The 23,829-nt window shown below is 34.1% G+C and overlaps 1 protein-coding gene across 4 annotated transcripts; it reads left to right on the top strand.

Moving 5' to 3' along the window:
* The first annotated feature begins 974 nt into the window (after positions 1-974).
* LOC107926720 (rhodanese-like domain-containing protein 8, chloroplastic) lies at positions 975-23,603 on the top strand. 4 transcript variants are annotated; one of them, XM_041117483.1, is made up of 9 exons: positions 978-1,597; positions 1,690-1,743; positions 2,414-2,563; positions 4,699-4,861; positions 5,906-5,997; positions 9,348-9,451; positions 11,165-11,440; positions 22,654-22,831; positions 23,208-23,603. In XM_041117483.1, exons 1-8 carry the CDS (start codon positions 1,298-1,300, stop codon positions 22,793-22,795), a joined length of 1,281 nt encoding a protein of 426 aa, XP_040973417.1. In that variant the 5' UTR covers positions 978-1,297; the 3' UTR covers positions 22,796-22,831; positions 23,208-23,603. The 4 variants fall into 4 exon arrangements, with proteins under 4 accessions (XP_016713119.1, XP_016713118.1, XP_040973417.1 ...); XM_016857628.2 differs by lacking the exon at positions 23,208-23,603 and having other exon boundaries at positions 22,654-23,013; XM_016857630.2 differs by lacking the exons at positions 11,165-11,440; positions 23,208-23,603 and having other exon boundaries at positions 975-1,597; positions 22,654-23,013.
* Positions 23,604-23,829: the final 226 nt, after the last annotated feature.

The raw sequence follows: 23,829 nt of genomic DNA on the forward strand, positions 1-23,829 counted from the left end.
ACATGAGAATACTATGAAGCAATTTAAAAAATACCAAATGGGTAAGCATCACTCAAGCATACTACAGACAGCTCTTCAAAAATTAGGCCACAAGTTCTAATTGAGACAACTAATTTTATTTTGGACTGAAAAATTGGGATATCTAACTCATAAAATAAGAAATTTGAGTTATGATTTACCCACAAAAAAAGAAAAGGAAATGAACACCTAGAAAGCAAAGTATAAAATAAAAATGGAAAATATCACATATAGGAGGAAAAAGTATACTGATAAGAAAATTGACATACCTAATTTTATTCGCCTCTGAGCACTCAACAAAATCAGACCATTATGTATGTCTTATATAGCCTTTTATATGCAAGATGCACTCTGTTTGATTTCTTCAAACTAATTGTTTAAATAGACTTATTAAGAGAATTTAATGAAATAAATATTATTCTAACCCATTAGGGAACTAATTAATTTCTTCTGAGAAATGTACAAAAAACGTGTTTGTTTAACTTGTTTGATTCCAGCAAGATCATTAAGTCAATTAACTATTTTTCGAATATGGACAAAACGAATAAACGATAAATGAAACAAATTATAAAAAATTTACCATAATATTTATTTTATCCTTATCTAAATTAATGGCATCTTTTGCAATAAAATCGAAACCTTCTCAAATAAAACCTAAATGAAATGTGTAAATAAAAAGGTAAATAACCAGATGAGTATTCATGGGATCACCTTATCTTTAAGAAATAATGCTCCACTAATTTGAAAAATTCTATAGGTGTGCCTAGTATCATTTTAACCTGGTTCAGTAAAACATTTTCTTGGGGCTTGCATTTAAAATCGCTGGTTTATAAAATTGTTTATTTTCACCTGCAAGCGATCACATATTATCAGTTATTACTAAACTTTTGTTGATTGATTTTCATGAATTGTATTACAATTGTTATAAGCAAATTCTGTCCAATCCTTATCAATAGTTTTCTTAAATTGAGAAGCCAAGATGATAGTTGCGGACTTATTCCAGAGAAAGAAGCATAAATCCAAAGTTAAACCTTACCTTTCTAAGTCCTTTCCCTCGTACCAATTCTAACGTAATTTATCAAAAAATTAGTAACTTGTTAAAGTTGGAAAAGCTCATCATAATTTTTTTTTTTAAAAATAAGCTCACAGAACCCCTTTTTGCCGTTGTGTCACTTCATATCTATCTCTATACTGTCTTCTGTGACAACCAATTCCCCCGTAAACATACACAAAATAGGATAGACAGTAAAAAGAAAGTAGCAAGAATCGAAAGGGGAGTATGGGAGGTTGGAGCGTACATTCTGTGTCGACTCCTCTCAGTTTGAGTTTAGGCTCACACTCATTGCCCAAGCCTGCTTATTATTGTTGTTTCAATTATGGTTTTCCAGTAAAATCCAGGAAAGCTCCTTTTTGTGCTATTTCGATTCGTTGCTGTGCATCTGCATCTAAATCCTACAACGTTAATAAAATCTTGCAAGCTGAGCCTGAGATTGATGATTTCGTGGTGGTCAATTTTTATCGCTTTGTCTTCATCAAAGACCCTCAACACGAAATTGCTAAGCACCTCACTTTCTTAAAGGTTTCGCTTGTCTTTGTTTTCCTCTCAGTTTAACTCCTTTCTTCTGCTCTACCAGGCGTTTCATTTATTTATTTTTTCAATTTTATTTTCAGGGTTTGGACATACATGGCCGAATCTATATAAACGAACAAGGGATTAATGCACAGGTATTTTGTCAGTCGCCCCTTGCTTTTTTTATTAATTAATAATTGAACAAATAGTTACATTCCATTATTCAAGGCGATTTGAACACTGTCATTACTGTCATATGCTACCACTCCATAATTTGGTGATGAATAGACATTGTTTTTCTGCTCATTTGATTTTTCATGCTCGACTAAACAAAAGGGTGTTTTTATCCCTTTTTTTTGCTAAATAAAATAAAATATTAGGTTGCAAATGCTAGTGCTTGCTTCATTTTTGACCTTGTACGGTTATTTTCAAATTTAAACTACAGAAATTTTAGTAATTGAAAATGCATATAGTTCTCATATGCTTTTCCATGTATGTACAGGTATATTTTTCCTATCTTCATTCAGCACTCTCTTGGTGCTTAGTTCCTTCCAGCATATTGATTAATTATAGAAGATAGTTTGGTCTTTTTTGTTCTCTTCTTTCCCTTCTATTCTTCCTTTCCTTTTAAAGTACTCAAGTAGCATGTTGTTTTGGAAAAACAAGGGCAGAGTATTTCTTGAATGCAAGTAAATGATTGATATTGATGGCAGTGCTAGAAAGTTGCATAGCTTGGTTTGCAGTGCATAATGCCTATCAGATTCCTTGGAGGAGTAGTTCATGTTTTGCCACTAATAATTTCTTCTGTACCCCTTCATTTTGCAGTATAGTGGGCCCTCAAAACATTCTTTTGCATATGTTGAATGGTTAAAAGAAGATGACAGATTTTCAGATATACTAGTTCAGACATCTCCTGCGTTTAACAGGCATGCCTTTCCCAAACTGAAGCTGCGATATAAGCCTTCACTTGTACAAGTAAGCAATATGTTTATGTGTCTGCCTGTCTGTCTTTGCATATTTGTTTAATTGTATCCAAATTTGATTTATTCCTTTTCTCTTTTGCTGCTTTTTGGTCTTCATAATTGTATTGTGTTCTTTTTTCTGTAATGCAGTATACACATTTGCCTTTAGTTAATTACTCTTGTAAAAGGCTTACATATTAGGGGGAGAACTATGCTCCTCATAGCCCAAGAAATAATAGTTTGTCTTATCACCAAAAATATGATAAAGAAATAGTAAATAAAACCCCTATAATAGTCTCCACATAATCATTGGAAGCCATGATAAAGCCTAAACTAAACAGAAATTAAAGTTTGGTTTTCTAGACTTGTGACAAAAACAGGCATGCTAAAAGTTCTTGGGTGGTGCCCTTGATTGTATCATCCTTTTTCATTAAGCATGATAGTGCTTGAAACAGTCCCATTGGCGAGAACAAGTTTGATATATTAGATGGAAATTTGGCATCTTATGAGCAGAGGTGCTTGCAAGAGTACTTATAGAAACAAAGTGAAGAAAATGAAAGAAAAAAAGAACTCATGGCCAATTGTCAACAAAACCTCCAAGTTTGAAAAAAAAACCTCACGTGATTGAGTTAATGAAGTAAACCATGTATCACATTCATGTTTTTGGTTGATAGAAAATAATCTCTTTCCACAAACATAGAATTTCTTGATGGAATGTTTAACTGCTTTAAATTCAATACTATTACACTCCCACCGGTATTAGATCCTAATGAAAGAAGCATATTAATTGTAACTTCATAATTCATAAAATAGCTACCTTTATTGTAACCTTAGCATGCATGCCGTTGATATGTTTCATAAAGGATTCAACAAACTTAGAAAGATGAAATTAGGTGGAAATTACAGGATGAAAGGTACAAGATTCAAAGCTAAAAACACCCTCACCTTGTGTCTCCAACATGTAGGTGAACCTTATTTCAAGTAAATAAAGGAACACTATAATTTTTAGAGCTTGGGACTTCAAATTGGAGGATTTAGATTCAGATCTTGTAAAGGGAGGCTAGGTATATGGAATGTGAAAGAGCCATCTTTTTCTATGATTCAAGTCGACTGGCTTCCTAACATACTGAAAGGATAAAATGGTACACGGCTAAATCCCTATTTCCTTGTTTTTCTCACAGTATAGTTCAACTGGTCAACTTAACAATGTCTGATAATCCCTAGTTGTCCTACATATTGTAGCATGAACTTTCAAAATTGTATCTGTAGTCTAACTTTATGGATCTGTGTTCTTCCAGCTTGTGAAATAGGTTCAGAAGCATCTGATTTCAGTATTAGGATTTTACTTATGTTTAGGATGGAACTATTTGTTGAACTTGCATTTGATGATTGTGACTATAGACAATTTTTCATTAATCTCATTGTTCTTTTGATGTTTGGGTATTTATATACCTTATTTCTGTCTCTCTTTTACTCATCCAGTTCACTTGAATATACCCACACAAAAATACTATAAATACGGAGAACATTAGCAAAACATTGCCAAGATATGCTAGGCATTGGCTAGGTACAGCATTGAAAGGACAAAAGATTGCAGTGAAGCCATGTAATGAAGGAGAAACTTTAAGAAGAATTTGAATCCCTTGCTTTAGGATTATGCTAGTGGTGAAACTTTGATTAAAAGGGCTCAAATTAGAGAAGAAAGTTTGATTGGAAGGTGATGTGATCAAAAGAATGGGAGGAGTTACTATGATCCTTTGCAACTTGGCTGCTGCTTGTCGATGAAGAAGATGGAGAAAATGGGTTTTAGAATAGGGCAGAAAAATATTTTCAAGTGACCTTTTGGTTGAAAGGTTTAGAATGTAGGAGGCTACAATATCTAAGTCTCTAAAGCTATTGGGCCAGATATAGCAATTACAGCAAAGTTGATTGCAGCTGATATGAACCCCCAAGTTTTGGTTGGTTTATATGTTCAATAAAACTGTGAAGTATGAAATGGCAGTTTTAAAGTAATATTATTCCTTGTATTTGCTTAGTGAATAGTTCTTCATCCTCTAGCAACTACACATAGTATATTTGTCCCCCCTGAATTTTCTTTAAATGTCAGATCAATGATGGATCATCCTAACTACAGTTACTTTTGTTCAGTTGGAAGGAGGAATTTCTCACCTCCCTTTGCTTGACCCATCAATGCGAGCGGCAGCTATAGCACCATCAGAATGGAGGAAAAGACTAGAAGCAGTAAATAACAATGACGCGGCATCAAATACAAATCCTAGAACAAACTATATTTTGCTGGACGTAAGAAATGGTAGTTAGAAATCTTTTGATCTAGACATATCTTTTCCATATATTGTATACTTTGGCTTTAATAATTGGAAGAATAGTAGTGTAATCTGGTAACTTTAAAGTCTTATTTTTTGGTAATATTTAACTTACCATCAAAATCCCAGTTCTTGAAGGTGAATTTGGAACTTATTGATTCATCAAAGAGTTATAGATAGAATGCCAGTTAAAACTATCCAACATTTTGCCTTATTGTCTATTAAATAGAAATTGAAGGAGGCTTGTCGTTCATGTAATACCTGCAAAAAATTACTCTGGAAAAAATGAATTGGATTAAGTTGTTGGCAATATTGTGTTGCACATTTGGCTTTTCCATTTTCAAGTGCTAGCTTTAAGTTGAGCATTGTTTGGGATAGGATGGTCCAACTTTGTGCCTGATAAAATGTGTATCCTAAACTCTGAAAAACATGATGATGTATTTAATAGATTTAAGTTTTTTTACAAATACAATAATTTTTACTGATGCCCAAATGTATAGCATCGTAGGACATAAATGATGACTTGGCTAGAAAGAGTTTTTAATGAGGTAGAGAAGACTAGGTTTTGCAAGAGTAAAAACTAGATACATCATTCTATCAGTTTTTCAATGGTTTATATTGTGGAGAAACGAGTTATGTATCGAGCTCTTTATATGACAATGATTTCCACATGGAAGTGAAAATTTTCTTTAATTGCTGTGATGTCATAGAAAATGGGCTGCTCTTTGAAGGTGCTTCACCTAGATCTAGATTAGAGATTTAGCAAAGAAACTCAAACAGATTTATGGTTGACTGGACGAGAGAATTTAGGGAGAGAGCAATAGAGATCAATCACAAAGCAATTGAAAACAGAAAGTAATATCTCTCAAGTTGAATTGTGCCATGTCCATAGTGCAGTAAGATAAAGGAATACATGTCGAGCTTTTTGGGTAACTATTAGGGAACTAACTCTTCACTATAGAACACTTATAGATTGCTTTCTCATTGTTCTCCTATTAATGTTTGAAGATGTTGGGATTCCTTGAATTTAGGCTACGAATGGGATATTGGTCATTTTCATGGTGCTCAACGACCAGATGTGGATTGCTTTAGAAGCACTTCATTTGGAATATCTCCAACTGAGGTAATGGTGTTACTTTGCCAACTTCAAATTTTGTTTTGACTTTTATGTATGGTTGCATGTTTAGATCCCTGTTAGACAACATATTGTTAAGTTTTTCTGTTTTTCACAAATAGTTTTGCAGTCCCATCCAAAATTCATGAATGTAACGTTAAAACAAATTAGAAGTCCTATTATAAGTAAAAGGATAATTGAGGAGGTTTTAAATTGGACAAATTTGGAAGGTTCAAAATAGGTGAACAAGTGATATAGGATTTAGGTGATGATTTTGTATAGAGGAATTATCATAAGAATAAACTGGTAAGCTTGTTGTAGAGAGTTCTCATTCTGTGGTATGGTTTGCGGTAGTGCCTGTAATGCCTTTTACTGCATTGATGCATTGCATAAATTCGGAAGTTTCAAATGACATTTAGGGAGACAACTCAAGTAGCTACAGGAAGAGGAGACTTGAATATTCTTTTACCTCACATCCTCATTTGTGAGGTAATTCATCCGCAATTTAAAGTCTCCAAGAGAAACAAACAAACGAAATACAATATTCAAGTTCTGTTACATTTGAAAAGATCTTTGAATAGCTACTAATGGTTCAATACCAAAACAATATCCCAAACTGGATCTCATGGCTTCAACCAATTTAGAATCTTTAAATAGCTAGTAAACCACATCTAGCCTCACACATTTGAACAAATCAAGCATTAGTTTCAATATATCATATAGTTCAGTTGACAACATTACTTAAATCAAAATTGCTCAAAGTGTTGGCTGTTGCATTTGTGGCAATTTCAAGCTTGTATTGCAATTTTTCTGTGCTGAATTATGGGTTGATCCTTATATGGATGGAAAGCACATTGGTTCTAGTTTCTAAATCATCAAATGGATAATGGTGTGGAACTTTGTAGCTTATATGATTAATTTAGTGGTTGTGCAAGCTTTCAGATTTTTCGTTTAAAGGCTATGTTATTTTGGGTGCTTTGATGGATCTTGTCACTGGACGATCCACAGGCAATCCTTGTGTCTTGTCAGGGCTCTTTCACTGATTTAAACCTCTTCCTTGTGAATGACCTATGTTGAACAAATGGAACTCGTCGAAGGGAATTCCAGACCTTACTCGTTAGAGAGAATCTTAATTCTCCCTGTTAAATAGAGTTTACATATGTTTTCTTGTTTGAATAAAATACTTATAACCTAAGTAAATTAAGACAGGGACTCTAAATAATGAAAGACTCATAATATCTCTCTACAAATACTTTTAATTAAAAAAGATCTTCTAAAGATATAAAATACTCATAACTAAAATCTCCTAATAAAATAATAAAAAACTAATCTTTTAATAATTACTTGACCTCTAACATTACTCCCCTCCTGGAAACAGTGCTTGTCCACAAGCTCGAGATTGAATAGCTCATGCATTTTTTTGGCTTGTTATTGCATGTCAAGATATTTCAGCTTCCTTACACTCTTGATTTTTCCCAACATCATCGGTATCTTTTGCCTCAAACCAAAATAATTTCTTACATTGGTGCTTGAACAAGTATGGTTCGTCACAATTGTAACTAAGACCCTTGGCTCTTCTCTCTGCCATCACTACTCGACTTTTTAATAAAAGGAGGATCTTTCTTGCTAGCACTAGAGTCTCTTGTCAATTCCCAACTACGCAGGTCAGCAGCTTGAGTTAGTTGATATTTTGTCTCAAAAGTTCGCGCCAAATTCATAGCATGAACATAGTTTTTAGGTTTCTGCATCTCCACATATATTCAGATTGAATCTGATAACCCTGTAGTAAATAAATTAATTTATTGATCCAGTCTCATGGAATTTACACGGGCTAATAGTTCTTGAAATTGGCAAAAACAGTCTTCCATTGATCCATTTGATTCAACTTCACTAATTCCCTCAAAGGATTCTCGCGCAGTGGTGGTGCAAATCGTAGAGTACAATATTCTTTGAATGCCTTCCACAAAAGATTAAGCTCTTCCTACTCCATTTGATAATACCACAATTGTGCCTTTCCTTGTCAAGTGAAAAGTGGCTAGACGCACTTTGTCTATTTTGACTGTCTTCTGATTCACAAAGAACATCTTGTATCAGTGCAACCAAATTAGCAATTCTTTTTAAACCGGATTGGGGGTCGAATCGGTCAGGCCACTGGCTCGCCAGTTCAACCGGTCCAATTTAAAAATTATTAAAATTTAATTTAAAAAAAAAACTCGATTCAACCATCAGTTTTTTAGCCGGTTCAATCGATTCAATTGGTGGTTCAACCGGTTTGTACCGGTTATCAATTTAACTGGTTCAAAGCCATTCTCTGGACCGATCCCTTGGTCGGTTCCCAGTCCAACCGGCTGGTCCTGTCCGGTTCTAATAACACTATAAATTAAAGGGTCTTCTGTTCCATCGAAAGTTGGAAAATCTAACTTCATGTATTGTGGAACCACTCTGAATCTCGTCGCTGTCCCTAATTGGTTTTCCTGTTTCTCTAATTGACTTACTTTTTTGTCAACATTGCTGTTATTACTGTCAACCCCTTTTCCCTTATCAAAGTTTTGATTGGAAATAATCAATTCCCCCATCTATAGCATGAATTGATTGATCTTTAACTCTATTTATGCTTTAAACAACTCCAACTCCTCTCTTGTAATGGAACGTCCATTGTTCCTGGCTCTGATACCAAATTGTTATAGCCTCGACGGATGAATATTGTCACCGGAGGATTCACAGGCAATCTGTTTGTCTTGTTAGGGTTCTTTCCTTGATTTTTACCTCTTCCTCACGAATGACCTATGTTGAACAAGTGGAACTCCTTGAAGGGAATTCCAAACCTTAAGACTTGTTAGAAAGAACCTTAAATCTCGTAAAATTTGCTTAATTTGACTTCATTTTATTTTTAGCAATAGACCTCTTAAATAGAGGTTAATAGGTTTACTTGTTTGAATAAAATACTTATAACCTACGTCAATTAAAACAAGGACTTTAAATAAAGAAAAACTCCTAATATCTCTCTAAAAATACTTTTAATTAAAAAAGATCTCCTAAAAATATAAAATACTCATAAATAAAATCTCCTGATAAAATAGTAATAAACTAATCTAATAATAATTACTTACGTCTAACATTTTATGGTATAAATAGCATTTAGAGAGTGTGGTTGATTTTGATATGTTCATATGATTTTGAATAGGATTTTGATTTTGTAGCTGAAAACTAGCTTGCTGGAACAAAGCAGGTCATGGACATGCATTCTACCGTAGTGGCATGTGGATCATTCTTTTCTTTTCCTTTTTCTTCTTTCCTTTATGGGCTTTTATGTCTTTGGTTCTGAATGCTGGCTATTATCTCTTCTCTCACATTTGCAGGGTGTTGCTTCAGATCAGCTATTACAAGTTGATAAAGAAAAAACTGATATTTTGATGTATTGTACAGGAGGTATACGTTGTGATGTATATTCAACAATCTTAAGGTAACCTGCTGTTCTGTTCTGTCCTGTTCTTCTGCTGTTCTGTTCTGTTCTGTCCTGTTCCTTTCATTTCTTTTCTGTAATTATGTTTGAAATTTAGAGCTTTACATCAGAATTGAAAAATGCATATAGAGCTTAAACATGCACATTAAATTACAAATCTAATATTTCAACATTACAAATAAAAATTATAGAAGTAAAAGGAATGGCATAGGTGTAACATAGTATCTTAATGCCAACTAATTCAATGGGCATACATTAAGCAAACTGTCCAACATACAACATTTCAATATCATGACTTTTAGAATACTTAAGGTTATTCTTTGGCTAAAGAGTAAGTGCTTCTAGGAAACATATACATGGAATGTAGAATGACATCATAGAGATGGAACAATATGTTAATTTCTGAAAAATGAGGACATTTCATAGTGGTTTATTGCAATAAAAATACATTAGATATATAAATATGTTTTATTTGCATTTTCTCACTATACTTATAATTAATTTTAAGGAAGTTCAAACTAAATGATCGTTTAAAACAAATAAAATGAATTTAAAACAGTTCACTAATTACATTAATAGATTGTTAATTTAGCTATCTTGAACATGCTTTTCTAAATAGGTTGCACTGTCAGTTTGGGGCTCTAAACATTGAAATATGTTTAAGCCGAATGCTTTGCCCAAACACCTTAAAACACCATTAAACCAACCAAAATTATATGCCCAATGGCACTTAAGATTTGTTGTCTCCGTAAATCCAAGTAGTATCATTCTCTTCAGAACCCTAACTAGCTTTTCCTCCCTCTTTACTTCTTCAATGGTTCACATCAAACTTGTTCTAGCAAAATCATGAATGGTTAATTGTAGTGCAATAATTGGAGGTTGTATGCTTAGTTACGAGTAAATTCCACCCACCCATATAGCTTGCACTTTTCTTTTTCCCGGGTAGCACCTTGGGTTTTTTTGTCTCAACTAGCAGCCTATGATTGAATTTTGTATCGGAGTACTCCGCCATTAATTTTACCTGGTGAAAAAAATCAAAATTCTGAAGTATCTGGGAAAAAAAAAATCTGAAGTATCTTATTTGTTCACCTTTAAGTTCTATTTCTCTTTTGGATAACATTAAAAGCTTAACCCTCTATTGCTATAGAAACTTAACCACATCATGCTTAATTAAGAGAAAAAAATCTTAGGGTGCTATGAGGAAAAGCTTGAAATATAAGCGGTGTTTTTGTTGTATCTAACTACATAAAAACAGAATGCAAAAGAAAAAAAAAAAAGAAGAAGAAGAAGAAGAAGAAGAAGAAGGATAACTGATAACATGTATCCCATTGGGATTTAAATTGTGGTTGGGAATGTGAATTTCTTTCACATCCTGTTATTGCTATTGTGCACAAATGGATGTTACCACGGTAAAAAATAAAGGCTATGAATATCAGGGGTGAAGAGAGTGGAAACTGTTAGATAGCGACCTGAACCTTGTGTTACGGCCGCTATTTAAATCCTTGATCAAACATGGATATGACACTGATATGTGGGGGCTGCAGTGTGTACTGTAAAGAGGGAATGCTCAAACTTAGTAACGATGTAAATTGTATTTATTGGTAGGAAGAGAAAACATAATGAGATACATCGTAGCTGTGATTGAATTACATTGCAAGTCAATGTACTATAGAAAATTGCCCACTCTAACAAGATAGTCCATTTTTATGTTAGACAACAGGGTTTTCAAAATTTGTACACCTTGGAGGGAGGGGTATCTCATTACCTCAAAACTGAAGGTCCTGTAAAATGGATTGGGAACTTATTCACATTTGACTCTCGTCTTTCTCTCCCACCATCTGCCTATAACAATGAAACAATGATTGAAGCCAGCATGACTCAGCAAGCATTTGACAGTGATAAATTTGCTAAATGCTACGTTTGCAATTCACAAGTTTCTGAGTTAAGGCATCGGAACTGTGCCAATCTTGACTGCAACTTTCTTTTCTTGTAAGTTTTTTTCTCCCCTTTTATTGCATATTTGGCCTGCATAATTGTGAAGGTTTAGCTCATGCTAGAAATGCACGTCACACAAATAACCTAACCGGGTTATTGTGGCTGTTTGAAAATAGCCATTAAACATAATTTACCTATGGACTGAATCAATCATATCAATGATGTTGGTTCTATAGTTCTAGCTTGTGATTTTAACTCTAAATTTCTGGACATATGGGAATTCTTGAAAGATCATGCATAGAGGACTGATGGCAGCCTATTCATGAATTTTTGTTTTTGGAAATAGCATGAGAGTTGGAAGTGGAACTTCTTATCTTGGTAGTGGAAAATATAATGTTTAAATCACATTGTTTTCTTTTTTGTGTTTATTTCTAGCTTTCTCACTGGTCATCATACTTGTTCTACATTTATTTATTTATTTTTGAGGGGGAGGGGTGATAAACCATAAAAGTTTAGCAAAGTAAAAGGCGTTCTCACATCCTTTTTTTTTTTTTTTCTTTTTCTTTTTCCTTCTATCAAGATCAGGATTACTCCAATAAAAAACCACAATATATAACTTATATATTTTTATATTTTCATGTAGAAAATATTCAAAGTTTACATAACATATAATCAATTATTTGAGTAAAATTCATATTATTACTCAAAAATGTCCAGTCAATTTTCAGACTCAGTTTATATCCCCTAAATGTAATAAAAAGGTTGAAGTGTTATAAAATGTAAATAATTACTATGCTTAAATCGATTTCAAGGGCCTAAAGAATATCTTAGCGCAAGTATTCGGGTTAGAATGGTGCCCAAGTGTGCTTTTTGTGTGTGTGTGTGTTGAATTAGTGACTATAAGTGGATCACAAGATTAAACCTTTTTGTTTCAGCTTATTAAGTATTCAACATTTTCAAATTGATACAAATAAGGAATTAATTGAAAGTTTTCAAGAGAGCTTTTAATAAAACTGTTCTATTATTATTAACTAAAGATCTGAACTTAAATAGAGAAAAGAGTCTTAATCCTAATTGGGAAAATAATTCTCTTATTCTAAGAAACTACTAAAACATAAGGGAAAATAGTTCTCTTAAACTAATAAACTACTAAAAGATAAAATAAAATTCCTAGAATATGAATAAAACTTATCTACCTAAATAAGATTTATCTACCTAAATAAATTTAAAATATATATTTTTCAACACCGTTCCTCAAGTTGGTGCATGTATATCAATCATGCCCAACTTGCTTACAAGAAAATCAAAGTTTGTCTTAGAGAGCTGAGTATGTTAGTAATCTGTTGTTTTGAAGGAACAAACGGCATGTATACTTGGCCTTCTTCAATCTTCTCCTTGATAAACTGTCTATCAATCTCAACATGTTTAGTTCTGTCATGCTGGACTGGGTTGTGAGCAATATTAATGGCAGCTTTGCTATCACAGTACAACTTTATTGGTGAAGTTATTGGTTTCTTTAGCTCTTCCATATGTCTTTTTAACCATATAATTATACAAATTCCTTGAGCCATTGATCTAAACTCAACCTTTGCATTACTTCTTGTTACAACACTTTGTTTTTTGTTTCGTCAAGTCACAAGGTTTCCCTAAATAAATGTACAGTATCCTGATGTAGATCTTCTATCTGTTATTGAGCCTGCCCAATCTGCATCTGTATAAGCTTCAATTCCTTTTTGTTCGGATTTCTTGAAGAATAAGCCATTTTCAGGTGAACTCTTCAAGTATCTTAGAATTCGAAACATTGCTTCTTCATGTTCCTCCATTGGGGAGTGCATAAATTGACTCAATAAGCTCACTGCAAAAGCTATGTCTGGCCTTATATGTGATAAGTAAATTAACTTACCAACTAATCTTTGGTACTACCCTTTATCAACTAAACGACCTTTCCGAATTTTACATTTGGATCAATTGGTGTGTCAGCTGGGCAGCAACCACTCATCCCAGCCTCTTTTAAAAGATCAATCACATATTTTTTCTGAGAGACCACAAGACCCTTCTTTGATTGAGCAACTTCCATTCCAAGAAAGTATTTCAAAGGACCCAAGTCTTTGATCTCAAACTCCAATGCTAGATGCTCCTTGAGACGCCTTATTTCATCCACATCATCTCCTGTAAGAATGATATCATTGACATAAACTATAATAACTACTATTTTACATTTTTGTAAATGTTGATGTTAGATTACAGTTTACTAATTAAGGAATATTTAAGTGTATCAGATAGGATTCTGTAAATATTTTACTGATTACTATCCCTAACTTTAAGGCTGTTTTTTTTAGACAGCATCCCTAGAGTTAGTCTGTTTCCTAGTATAGAGTTTCCTAAGTTAGGCTTACTATGTGTATAAATATTTATGTAATTTCTTATGAATAAGACGGAATAGAAAAAGTCTGTTCTTAACATGGTATCTGAGCCTTTTTTTAGCTCAAATTCTGGGTTTTTTTCTTTGTCTGGCAACTTCTTCTCATTCCCGATCAACCCTTAAGCCTGTAGAATTTGTTCAAAAGAAACATGGCTGAAACTGTCAAAACCAGCAACACTGGAGAAGGGAATTCTCAAGAATCATCTGTTGAGTTCAGTAAAGAAGAAATTGAGAAGTTGAAAGAATCTGCTGGGATCATTGGAAAAATCTCCTTCAATAGGTACTAGTGGTTTGGTTTTTTCAGGTATACCCTCTTCTCAAAATTTTAAAATCTCGGATATACCCACAAAAAGTTCTTGGGTCATTGACTCGGGAGCTACAGACCACATGACCCACTCCTCACAAAAATTTGTTTCATATACACCTTGTCCTAGTAGTAAAAAGATAACAGTAGCCGATGGTTCTGTGATCACAGTGGCTGGTCAGGGTGATATTGTTATAAACAAAACCTTTACTCTTAAAAATGTCCTTCATGTTCCAAAACTATTTACCAATCTTCTATCCATCCAAAGAATTACCAACGACTCTAACTGTAGTGTGGTTTTCTATCACAATCGATGTCTTTTTCAAGAACAGAATACAAGGAGGATGATTGGACATGCTAAGGAAGTAAATGGCTTATACTATCTTGAGGAATCCAGTGGAGAAGTTAGTGCTCTGAATTCCTCACCATTATCTTTCATATCCGAATATATTAAAACCAATAAAAACCAAATTTGGCTCCATCACCTCCGCCTTGGTCATCCATCGTTTAGAGTCTTTAAAATTATGTTTCCTTCATTGTTCAAAGGATTAACTGTTGAAAAATTCCATTGTGATGTCTGTGAACTTGCAAAACATAAACGTACCTCTTTTCCGGTAAGCAATAAAAGAACATCCGCTCCTTTTACTCTTATTCATAGTGATGTTTGGGGACCATCCACTATTTCAAATATTTCTGGGGCTCGGTGGTTTGTATCCTTTATTGATGATTGTACTCGTGTGTCTTGGATATTTCTTTTAAAACAGAAATCTGATGTAAGGTCTGTCTTTCCAACCTTTTACAACATGATCAAAACACAATTTGGAGCTGAAATAAAAAGGTTTAGGTCAGACAATGCCAAGGACTATTTCAATCAGTTTCTCTCACCATATTTCCAAGAAAGAGACATTATACATGAGTCATCTTGTGTTAGCACACTCCAACAAAATGGTGTTGCAGAAAGAAAAAATAATCACATTTTAGCTATTACAAGAGCCCTCTTGTTCCAAAAAAAATGTCCCTAAACAATACTGGGGGGAGGCTGTTTTAACTGCTACTCATATGATAAATAGATTGCCTACAAAAGTCCTTGAATCTCAAAGTCCTATGCAAGTTCTAGCAAAATTCTTTAATGATTTTAGTACTTCAAGTAGCCTTCCTCCCAAAATATTTGGTTGTGTTGCCTTTGTACATGTACATTCTCAAAATAGAGGAAAATTTGATCCACGAGCTGTCAAGTGTGTCTTTCTCGGTTATTCTTCCACTCAAAAGGGGTACAAATGCTATCATCCAGCCACAAAAAAATTTTATGTATCAGCGGATGTTACTTTTGCAGAACAAGAGAATTTCTTTACTCGTCCTTATCTTCAGGGGGAGATCTTATTCACAGAAGATAAGGACAGAGAATTCTTTCTTCTTGACATTCCAGCTACTGTCCAGCAACCAAACACTCACATTCCAGCTCCTGTCCAGTAACTAAACACTCACATTCCAGCTCCCGTCCAGCAACCAAACACTCACATTCCAGCTCCTGTCCAGCAACCTGAAACAGAGCCTAATACACCCAAATCACAAAGAGGGATTCAGGACACTACTCGTCCTTTACTGGTTTACTCAAGGAAGAAGGCACCGGTGTAAGTTTAATCATTTTCTCCTCCTATACAACCTGAGGTAATTGCTGAACCTACTACTGAAACTACTGAAAATTTAGATGAATTTCTCATTGCTATTAGAAAAGGGATTAGAGCCTGTACAAAACATCCCTTGTACTTATTTTTGTCTTACAAAAATTTGTCCCATAACCACAAAGCCTTTCTTACTAGCCTAAATTCTATCTCCATTCCCAAAACAGTATCCGAGGCATTAGAAGATGAGAATTGGAAAAATGCCATGAAGGTTGAAATGGAAGCTCTTGAAAAAAATAAGACATGGGACTTGGTGAAATTATCGAGAGAAAAGAAACCTGTGGGATGTCGCTGGGTGTACACAGTGAAGTATAAATCAGATGGTTCTTTGGAGAGGTACAAAGCAAGATTGGTTGCTAAAGGGTACACTCAAATGTATGGAGTAGACTACCTTGAGACATTTGCCCCTGTTGCAAAGATGAACACTGTGAGAGTGTTGCCAACCGAGGCTGGAAATTACAGCAATTTGACATAAAAAATGCCTTTTTACATGGTGATCTTGAGGAGGAAGTCTATATGGATGTTCCACCAGGATTCGGTCCAAATACAGGACAGGTAGTTTGCAGACTAAAAAAGGCTTTGTACGGACTAAAACAGTCCCCGAGGGCTTGGTTTGGAAGATTTACCAAAGTAATGCTCAAGTTGGGGTATAAACAGGGTCAAAGAGATCACACTCTGTTTGTAAAACACTCATCTTCAGGGGGAGTGACTGCTTTATTAGTCTATGTAGATGACATTATAGTGACCGGTGATGACCTGGAAGGAATGGAGAATTTAAAGAAATGCCTAGTAAAAGAATTTGAAGTCAAAGAACTCGGAAAGTTAAAATATTTCCTTGGTATTGAAGTGGCACACTCTCGGGAAGGAATCTTCATATCTCAACAAAAATACATAGTTGATTTGTTGACAGAGACAGGCAAGTTGGGATGTAAACCAGCAGACACACCCATAGAGGTGAATCACAAACTTGGAGATGCACTAGAAGATGCAACAGTTGATGAAAATTCATATCAAAGACTTGTGGGGAAGCTCATTTACTTGTCTCATACCAGACCGGATATTGCCTATGCAGTCGGTGTTGTAAGTCAGTTTATGCACAACCCCAAAGAATCACATCTTAGAGCTGTGTATCAAATTCTACAGTACTTAAAGGGCAAGCCAGGTAAAGGAATCGTATTTAAAAAGGGGGAGAATTTAACCCTTGAAGTCTATACTGATGCAGATTATGCAGGGTCTATGGTTGATAGAAGATCAACCTCGGGCTATTGCACTTTCCTAGGAGGCAATCTTGTGACTTGGAGGAGTAAAAAACAGAATGTTGTGGCTAGATCTAGTGCAGAAGCTGAATTTAGGGTGATGGCTCTTGCAATTTATGAACTATTATGGCTAAAAATTATTTTGGAAGATTTGAAGATCAAGTGGGAAGGTCCAATGAAGTTGTATTGTGATAATAAGTCTGCTATCAATATTGCACATAATCCAGTTCAACATGATCGTACGAAGCACGTTGAGGTTGACAGACATTTTATAAAGGAAAAACTGGACAGTGGCTTAATTTGCACTCCATTTGTGTCCACTGATGGTCAACTAGCAGACATACTTACCAAAGGGTTGTCTGGAAAGTTGTTTCAAAAACTAGTAAACAAGCTGAGAATGGATGATATCCACTTCCCAGCTTGAGGGGGAGTGTCAGATTACAGTTTACTAATTAAGGAATATTTAAGTGTATCAGATAGGATTCTGTAAATACTTTACTGATTACTATCCCTAACTTTAAGGCTGTTTTTTTTAGACAGCATCCCTGGAGTTAGTCTGTTTCCTAGTATAGAGTTTCCTAAGTTAGGCTTACTATGTGTATAAATATTTATGTAATTTCTTATGAATAAGACGGAATAGAAAAAGCCTGTTCTTAACAGTTGATATAACATCGTGTGATCAGCTTGCCTTTGTCAGTAATCTTGTTTTTTAACAACTTGAGTGAACCGTTCAAACCAAGCTCGAGTAGACTGATTTAGACCATACAAAGATTTCTTGAGTTTACATACTCGAGTTCCAAATTTTTCTTCAAAACCTGGAGGAGGATTTATGTAAACTTCTTCTTCAAGTTTCTCATTCAGGAAAGCATTCTTCACATCTAGCTGCTGTAAAGACCAATCAAGATTAACAGCAATTGACAAAAGAACTCTAACGGAATTTAATTTGACTACTGGAGCAAATGTTTCAAGATAATCTATCCTATGTGTTTTGAGTGTACCCTTTAGCCACCAACCGGGCTTTGTATCTATCTAAAGATTCATCTGGTTTGAATTTGGTTGTGAACACCCATTTACAACCCATTGTTTTTTTCCTTACAGGTAGTTCCATTGTTTTTCATGTACCTGTTTTTACAAGAGCGTGCATCTCCTCTAAAATAGCCTCCTTCCACTCAGGAACCTGTAAAGTATTATTCACATTTTTGGGTATTTTTACATTATCGAGACACAAAACAAAGGTTGAGAATGTCGAAGATAAGGCTTTATAGGATACAAAGTTAGACATTGGATATTTGACAATATTTCTAACACATTTTCTTTTGGCAATTGGAGTATCTAAATCAAAAAATTCATTGGCTGGATTATGAGCTTTACTTGGACTTTTGACAGGATCTTACAGGTCGGATTCTTGGTGATGAATCTGGTAGATTCCACTTTCTTGATTTCGATTTCTTCTTGAATAAACAATTAACTCCTTTGTTTGTTCTATATTCTCATGATCAGACTCTACACCTTTATACTCATTTTCGTTAACATTAACATCATTAATTTTTGTGTTAATCATAAATTCGCCTTCCCTATTATTAGAATCCCTATGTTGTATATTCCTAGTCTTTTCTTGATCAATTATAGAATCTTCCTTACTATAATTCCCTCCCTGAAGATTAGAATCAAAATAAGATTGTGTTTCAACAAATGTGACATCCATGGTAACAATAATCTTCCTATCAATTAGATCATAACATTTGTAATCCTTTTTATTAGAAGCATAGCCAACAAAGACACATTTTTTTGCTCTAGGATCTAGTTTACCTTGGTTGTAAAGATGAACAAAAACACTACAGCTAAAAACTCGAAAGGATAAATCTGTGATCAATTTAAAGTTAGAAAAGTTATCTTTAAAGAGACGAAAAGGAGCTCTATAGTTTAGAGTTTTACTGGGCATTATATTAATAAGATATGTAGTTATTAACAAGGTTTCGCCCCAAAGATAACGTGGTACCTGACTAGTGAATATCAAGGCTCTAGTTACTTCCAAAAGATATCAGTTTTTTCTTTCTGCAATCCCATTTTGTTGTGGTGTATTTATACAAGAACTTTGGTGGATTATTCCATGTTTGGTTAAGAAAACACCTATTGGTCACTAAAAAATTTCCCATCATTATCACTACGAAATACTTCTATTTTTACACCAAATTGTGTTTTCACCATAGCATAAAAATACTAAAACACATTTTTAACTTCAGGCCTATCTTTTAATAAAAACACCCAACAAACACGAGTATAATCATCATAACTTTATCAAAATCAGAAACAGAATTTAAACATAAAATAGTTGTTGGTTGACTTAGATGGTTGTCTTTAAGAAAGTAAATTCCACCAAATTCTTTAGTATTGTCAATCATTCTTCCCAAGACCATGTCCTGAAATTTACACATAGAGGAGTCAAATATAACATGACAACTTGAGTACTGGGATAATTTACTAACCGGTATGAGATTAAAAGCTAGATTTGACATATGTAAAACATCATGTAAAACCAAGAAAGACGAAATTTTAACAGTGTCTTTCTCAGCTATTGTCTAGAAAGACCCATCTGCTACTTTGATCTTTTTGTTTCCTGCGCAAGGTGTGTAAGTTAAAAAAAGAAAATGACTACTAGTCATGTGATCATTAGCTCTAGAATCAACGATCCACGTGTTTGTTTTACAAGGCTTGACATTGAAAAAAACAAAAAAAAAATCAATTCTTGATTGGGCAAAAGAGGAAGAAAGATTATTGGATAAGTTAGGAATAGAAGAATTCACTCGAAACTGTGGTGATTGAAAAAACTAGTGTTGATGCTTTAATTGTTCTTTAGTGAATAGAGATCCTCCCAGAGAACTTTGGCCCTCATAATTTCCATTAGTTGTTTGGAAAGCTCTGCTATCCCCTATTGTGAAACACGACCATTGCCACTCTTTTTCCTTTCATTTGTCGGTTTCCCATGGAGCTTCCAACACGTTTCTTGAGTATGCTAATATTTTTTGCAATGGTCGCACCAATAGTTACAAGAGTAGAATTATCATCATTAGCTTCAAAACTTGGCCTTAACATTACTTTTCTCCTTGTCTCCTCTCTTCTAACCTCAGAAAAAATCTCACGAAGTTTTAGAAGCGGTTTTTTCCTTAAGATCCGAGATCTCACTTCATCAAATTCTTTATTTAAACCAGCCAGAAACAAATAAGCTCTTTCATTCTCTTCTTTTTTCATAGGTTTTACACCCTCTCCAGGACACTCCCATTCATCATTATAACATTGATCCAATTCTCACCAAAGAGACATCATCTCGTTATAATAAAAAGTAACTTCTTTTTCCCCTTGCTTAGCTTTCCAAAGTTTTATTTTTAACTCAAAGACCCGTGAAGCGTTTTCTAAATCTGAATAGGTGTCTTTCACAGCGTCCCAAACATCTTTAGCAGTTGGGAGAAAAAGAAAAGGTTTACCTACGGATGCTTCCATGGAATTAATAAGCCACACAATTATGATAGAATTTTTTGACCTCCACTTGCTCATCTTTGGATCACCCACCTGTGGTTCCTTGACTTCTTCATTTAAATGACCTAGCTTGCGGCACCCATCAATTGCTAATTTTACGGACTGCGACCGTTCCAAATAATTCTTGCCATTCAGCTTGTGAGATGTCAGCTGAAAAGAAAGGTGAGACGCCTCTGTCCCTTGAGTCATTGTACTCTCGGTAGTTGTTTCAACTGTAAAATTTTCTTCCTCAATTTGATTGTTGGATCTCTTATCTCCAGTGAAGGTTGTTTTAACCATGATGTTACTAAAGATTTAACCTAGCTCAGATGCCATGAAAGTTTTCAAGAGAGCTTTTAATAAAACTATTCTATTATTATTAACTAAAGAACTTAACTTAAATAGAGAAAAGAGTCTTAATCCTAATTGGGAAAATACTTCCCTCATTCTAATAAACTACTAAAAAATAAGGGAAAATAGTTCACTTAAACTAATAAACTACTAAAAGATAAAATAAAATATTCCTAGAATATGAATAAAAATTATGGTCAGTAATCTAATCCTTAAAATTTAAGCCTATTAAGTATTCAACTCTAAAGACCAGTAATCTAATCCCTAAATATCAGTAGTAATCAAATCAGGTCAGTTGTCATCAGCTGTCAATGCTTGGTCAAGCATTCTGCTGTGGCTCGGTCTTGACTCGAATGCTAAAGGAACAGTTAAAAATAAAATGTTGATGGTAGTTGCTGATAGAATAAATTTCTAAGAGGGAAAGAATAAGAAAAAAATGGAAGAGCGAAGAATGTTGAAATTTTGAATTATGCTAAAGGAACAGTTAGGTAAGAAGTGTGGAGCATGTTCAGATCTTGATACCCTATGAGACATCTAATTTAAAACCACTTGTGACTAAACCAATGGGCAAAAGTAGTGTTTTTCTATCATCTTATATTCAAGGTCAACCTCCCCATTTATTGTCTATTAGTTTTTAGGTAGGATGCTTAACATTGAGTCAAGGCCTCGAGTATACTTTGTTCATCTTGCCTAACCGCATTTGAGGTTGATGACTCTTTGTGAGGCTGTTTACGTGTAGGCCTTTGTTGAGTTAACATGTGAGAGGGAGTGTGAAGTGGTATTACCTCAAATCTATTAAGTTTATTGTGATCTTGATTCAAGTTGCCGATTAATTTTAGGTTGGATGCTTAACAGTTTATGTTACCTTTGTGTGGTTCATTCTTTACTTTTTGATGTTGATGTTTTGATTGGTTTATAAATAAACTTTTATATTTTGAAGCCTCCCTTTGGAGTTTATTTCCTCTCTTCATTTATTTGGATGGTGTAATGACTAGATGGTACTTAGTTTGGTGGTTATATTTAACAAGCGTTCCCATTCAAACTTCCTGCTTTTAACTTGATTCTCAATCTGTATAAGATTAGATGGTATTGGGATTGAAAATCTCAATAAATGAGAGCCTGAAGACCCACCTCCTTTAAGCCTTTGTCAAATTCAAAGTTCTGCTTGTTTTATGTAGAACTTTGTTGATGAATATTTGTTTGGAGTTTTGCTTGAGTTGGTCAAGCAAAATTATTAGTTGATCTTAGTTTGCTTGGTTTTATTTTATAAGCCTTACCCATTCTTTTCTCTGCTATCTTCTTCTTCAATCTGTATAGAATAAATGAATGGTATTGGCTTGAAAATCTCAGTAAATAAAAGCATGAAGACCAAGCCCCTTTAACACCATATCGAAGACGAAAGTCCTGCTTGTTTTATGGAAGATTGTTTATGAGTAATTTCTTTGGAGTTTGCTTGAGTTTGTCAAGAAAAGTTATCTGTTGATATGAAAAGTCAATCCAGTTTGATCTAGGAACATTGGGTTTTGCTTGAAGTATCATGGAAAATTATTGATGGTAACGAAAAACTGTTGATGATAATGATAACTTTGTGATCATTCAAATTTTGGGAAGTTCTATGGTTTTAGAAATATCATATTTCGGTGGAACTAATGTATTTTTTTACATAAAATATTTACTTTCCAAACGTTCGTTTTAGGTAAATAACCGATGGGTAAATTGTATTTATCTCTACTATCCAGATGTTGTGAAAACTGTGTGATGGATTTGAGAGGATGTTGTTGTTACAATTGCATGACTGCGCCCCGACGCAGACCTGTTTTACCGGGGTTTCAAAGATACAGAAAGTGGCATGTGTATCGAGATCAGAAAGTCGAAGCTTGAGCTCAATGAAGAATTCATGATTAGGATGTTTTTGAGGTAATCATTCATAATCTACCACAATTTTGTGGTACCTTATAATCTTGTTAGTATCTAGTTATTGTATCTAGAAAACGTGCAATTTTTAAGTTTGCAACAGTTTATGCTATGTTGTAAGTGGTCACTGTAGTCTAGCACTTTCATTATAATTTTATATTTCAGCAAACAAGCAACTTAAAATATCAACAGAAACAAGAAGAAATCTAAATCAAAAGTTAATAAGAAAAATAATATGGATTAAGAGATTGCGAAAAATATTCAAATGAAAATTGAACACAAATATGTCTAGTGAAAGGCAAATTAAAAACAAATTTGGGGATATCATAGCTCCCCTAAGAGGATGATCAAAGCCTTACCATTTTGTTTTGAAACGCAGATTTGCATAATGCTATATAGGAAATCAAGTCCATTAATAAGCAAGACAAAGACTGGAAACCCCAATCAATATAATAACACTGACTTTAACCTCCACGGTGAATTATCTCACCTTCTTTATTTTATTATTTCTTGTTTTTACTACCACCGGCAGTGTAAACTCCAGCCGCCGCCTTTTCTTGTAAGGCCTTTGCATCTCTTTCCCACCGTTGTTCAGGGGTCAATCCATCGTCCTTGGATTTTCAATGCTATTGTACCCTTATGAAGAATACATAAGAACAAAAGATCCAACTTTTTGCTTTTTCCATTTTTGTGCTCAATCAAATGCCATGTTTTAGTGAATTTAAGAGAAGATTAGGTGATACTTTTATGGTTTCACAATATATATTCAGTTTTCATTCATTTGAAATCTTTTTTTAATCTCTTGATGGCTATTATTATTATCATCATCGTTTGATTTTGATTTCTTCTCTCTCCATGTATAATATTTTTCCTTGGAAAAGCTTACATGAAATGAAATTGCAAAGAGATAACGACATATATAATGCTGACATGGAAGTTCATTGACTAGTGTAATTTTCTGCAACAAAGTTGATGTTACAGCAATATATATTTCAAATTAG

Source organism: Gossypium hirsutum, chromosome A07 (genome assembly GCF_007990345.1).
Source record: "Gossypium hirsutum isolate 1008001.06 chromosome A07, Gossypium_hirsutum_v2.1, whole genome shotgun sequence".
Taxonomy (NCBI): domain Eukaryota; kingdom Viridiplantae; phylum Streptophyta; class Magnoliopsida; order Malvales; family Malvaceae; genus Gossypium; species Gossypium hirsutum.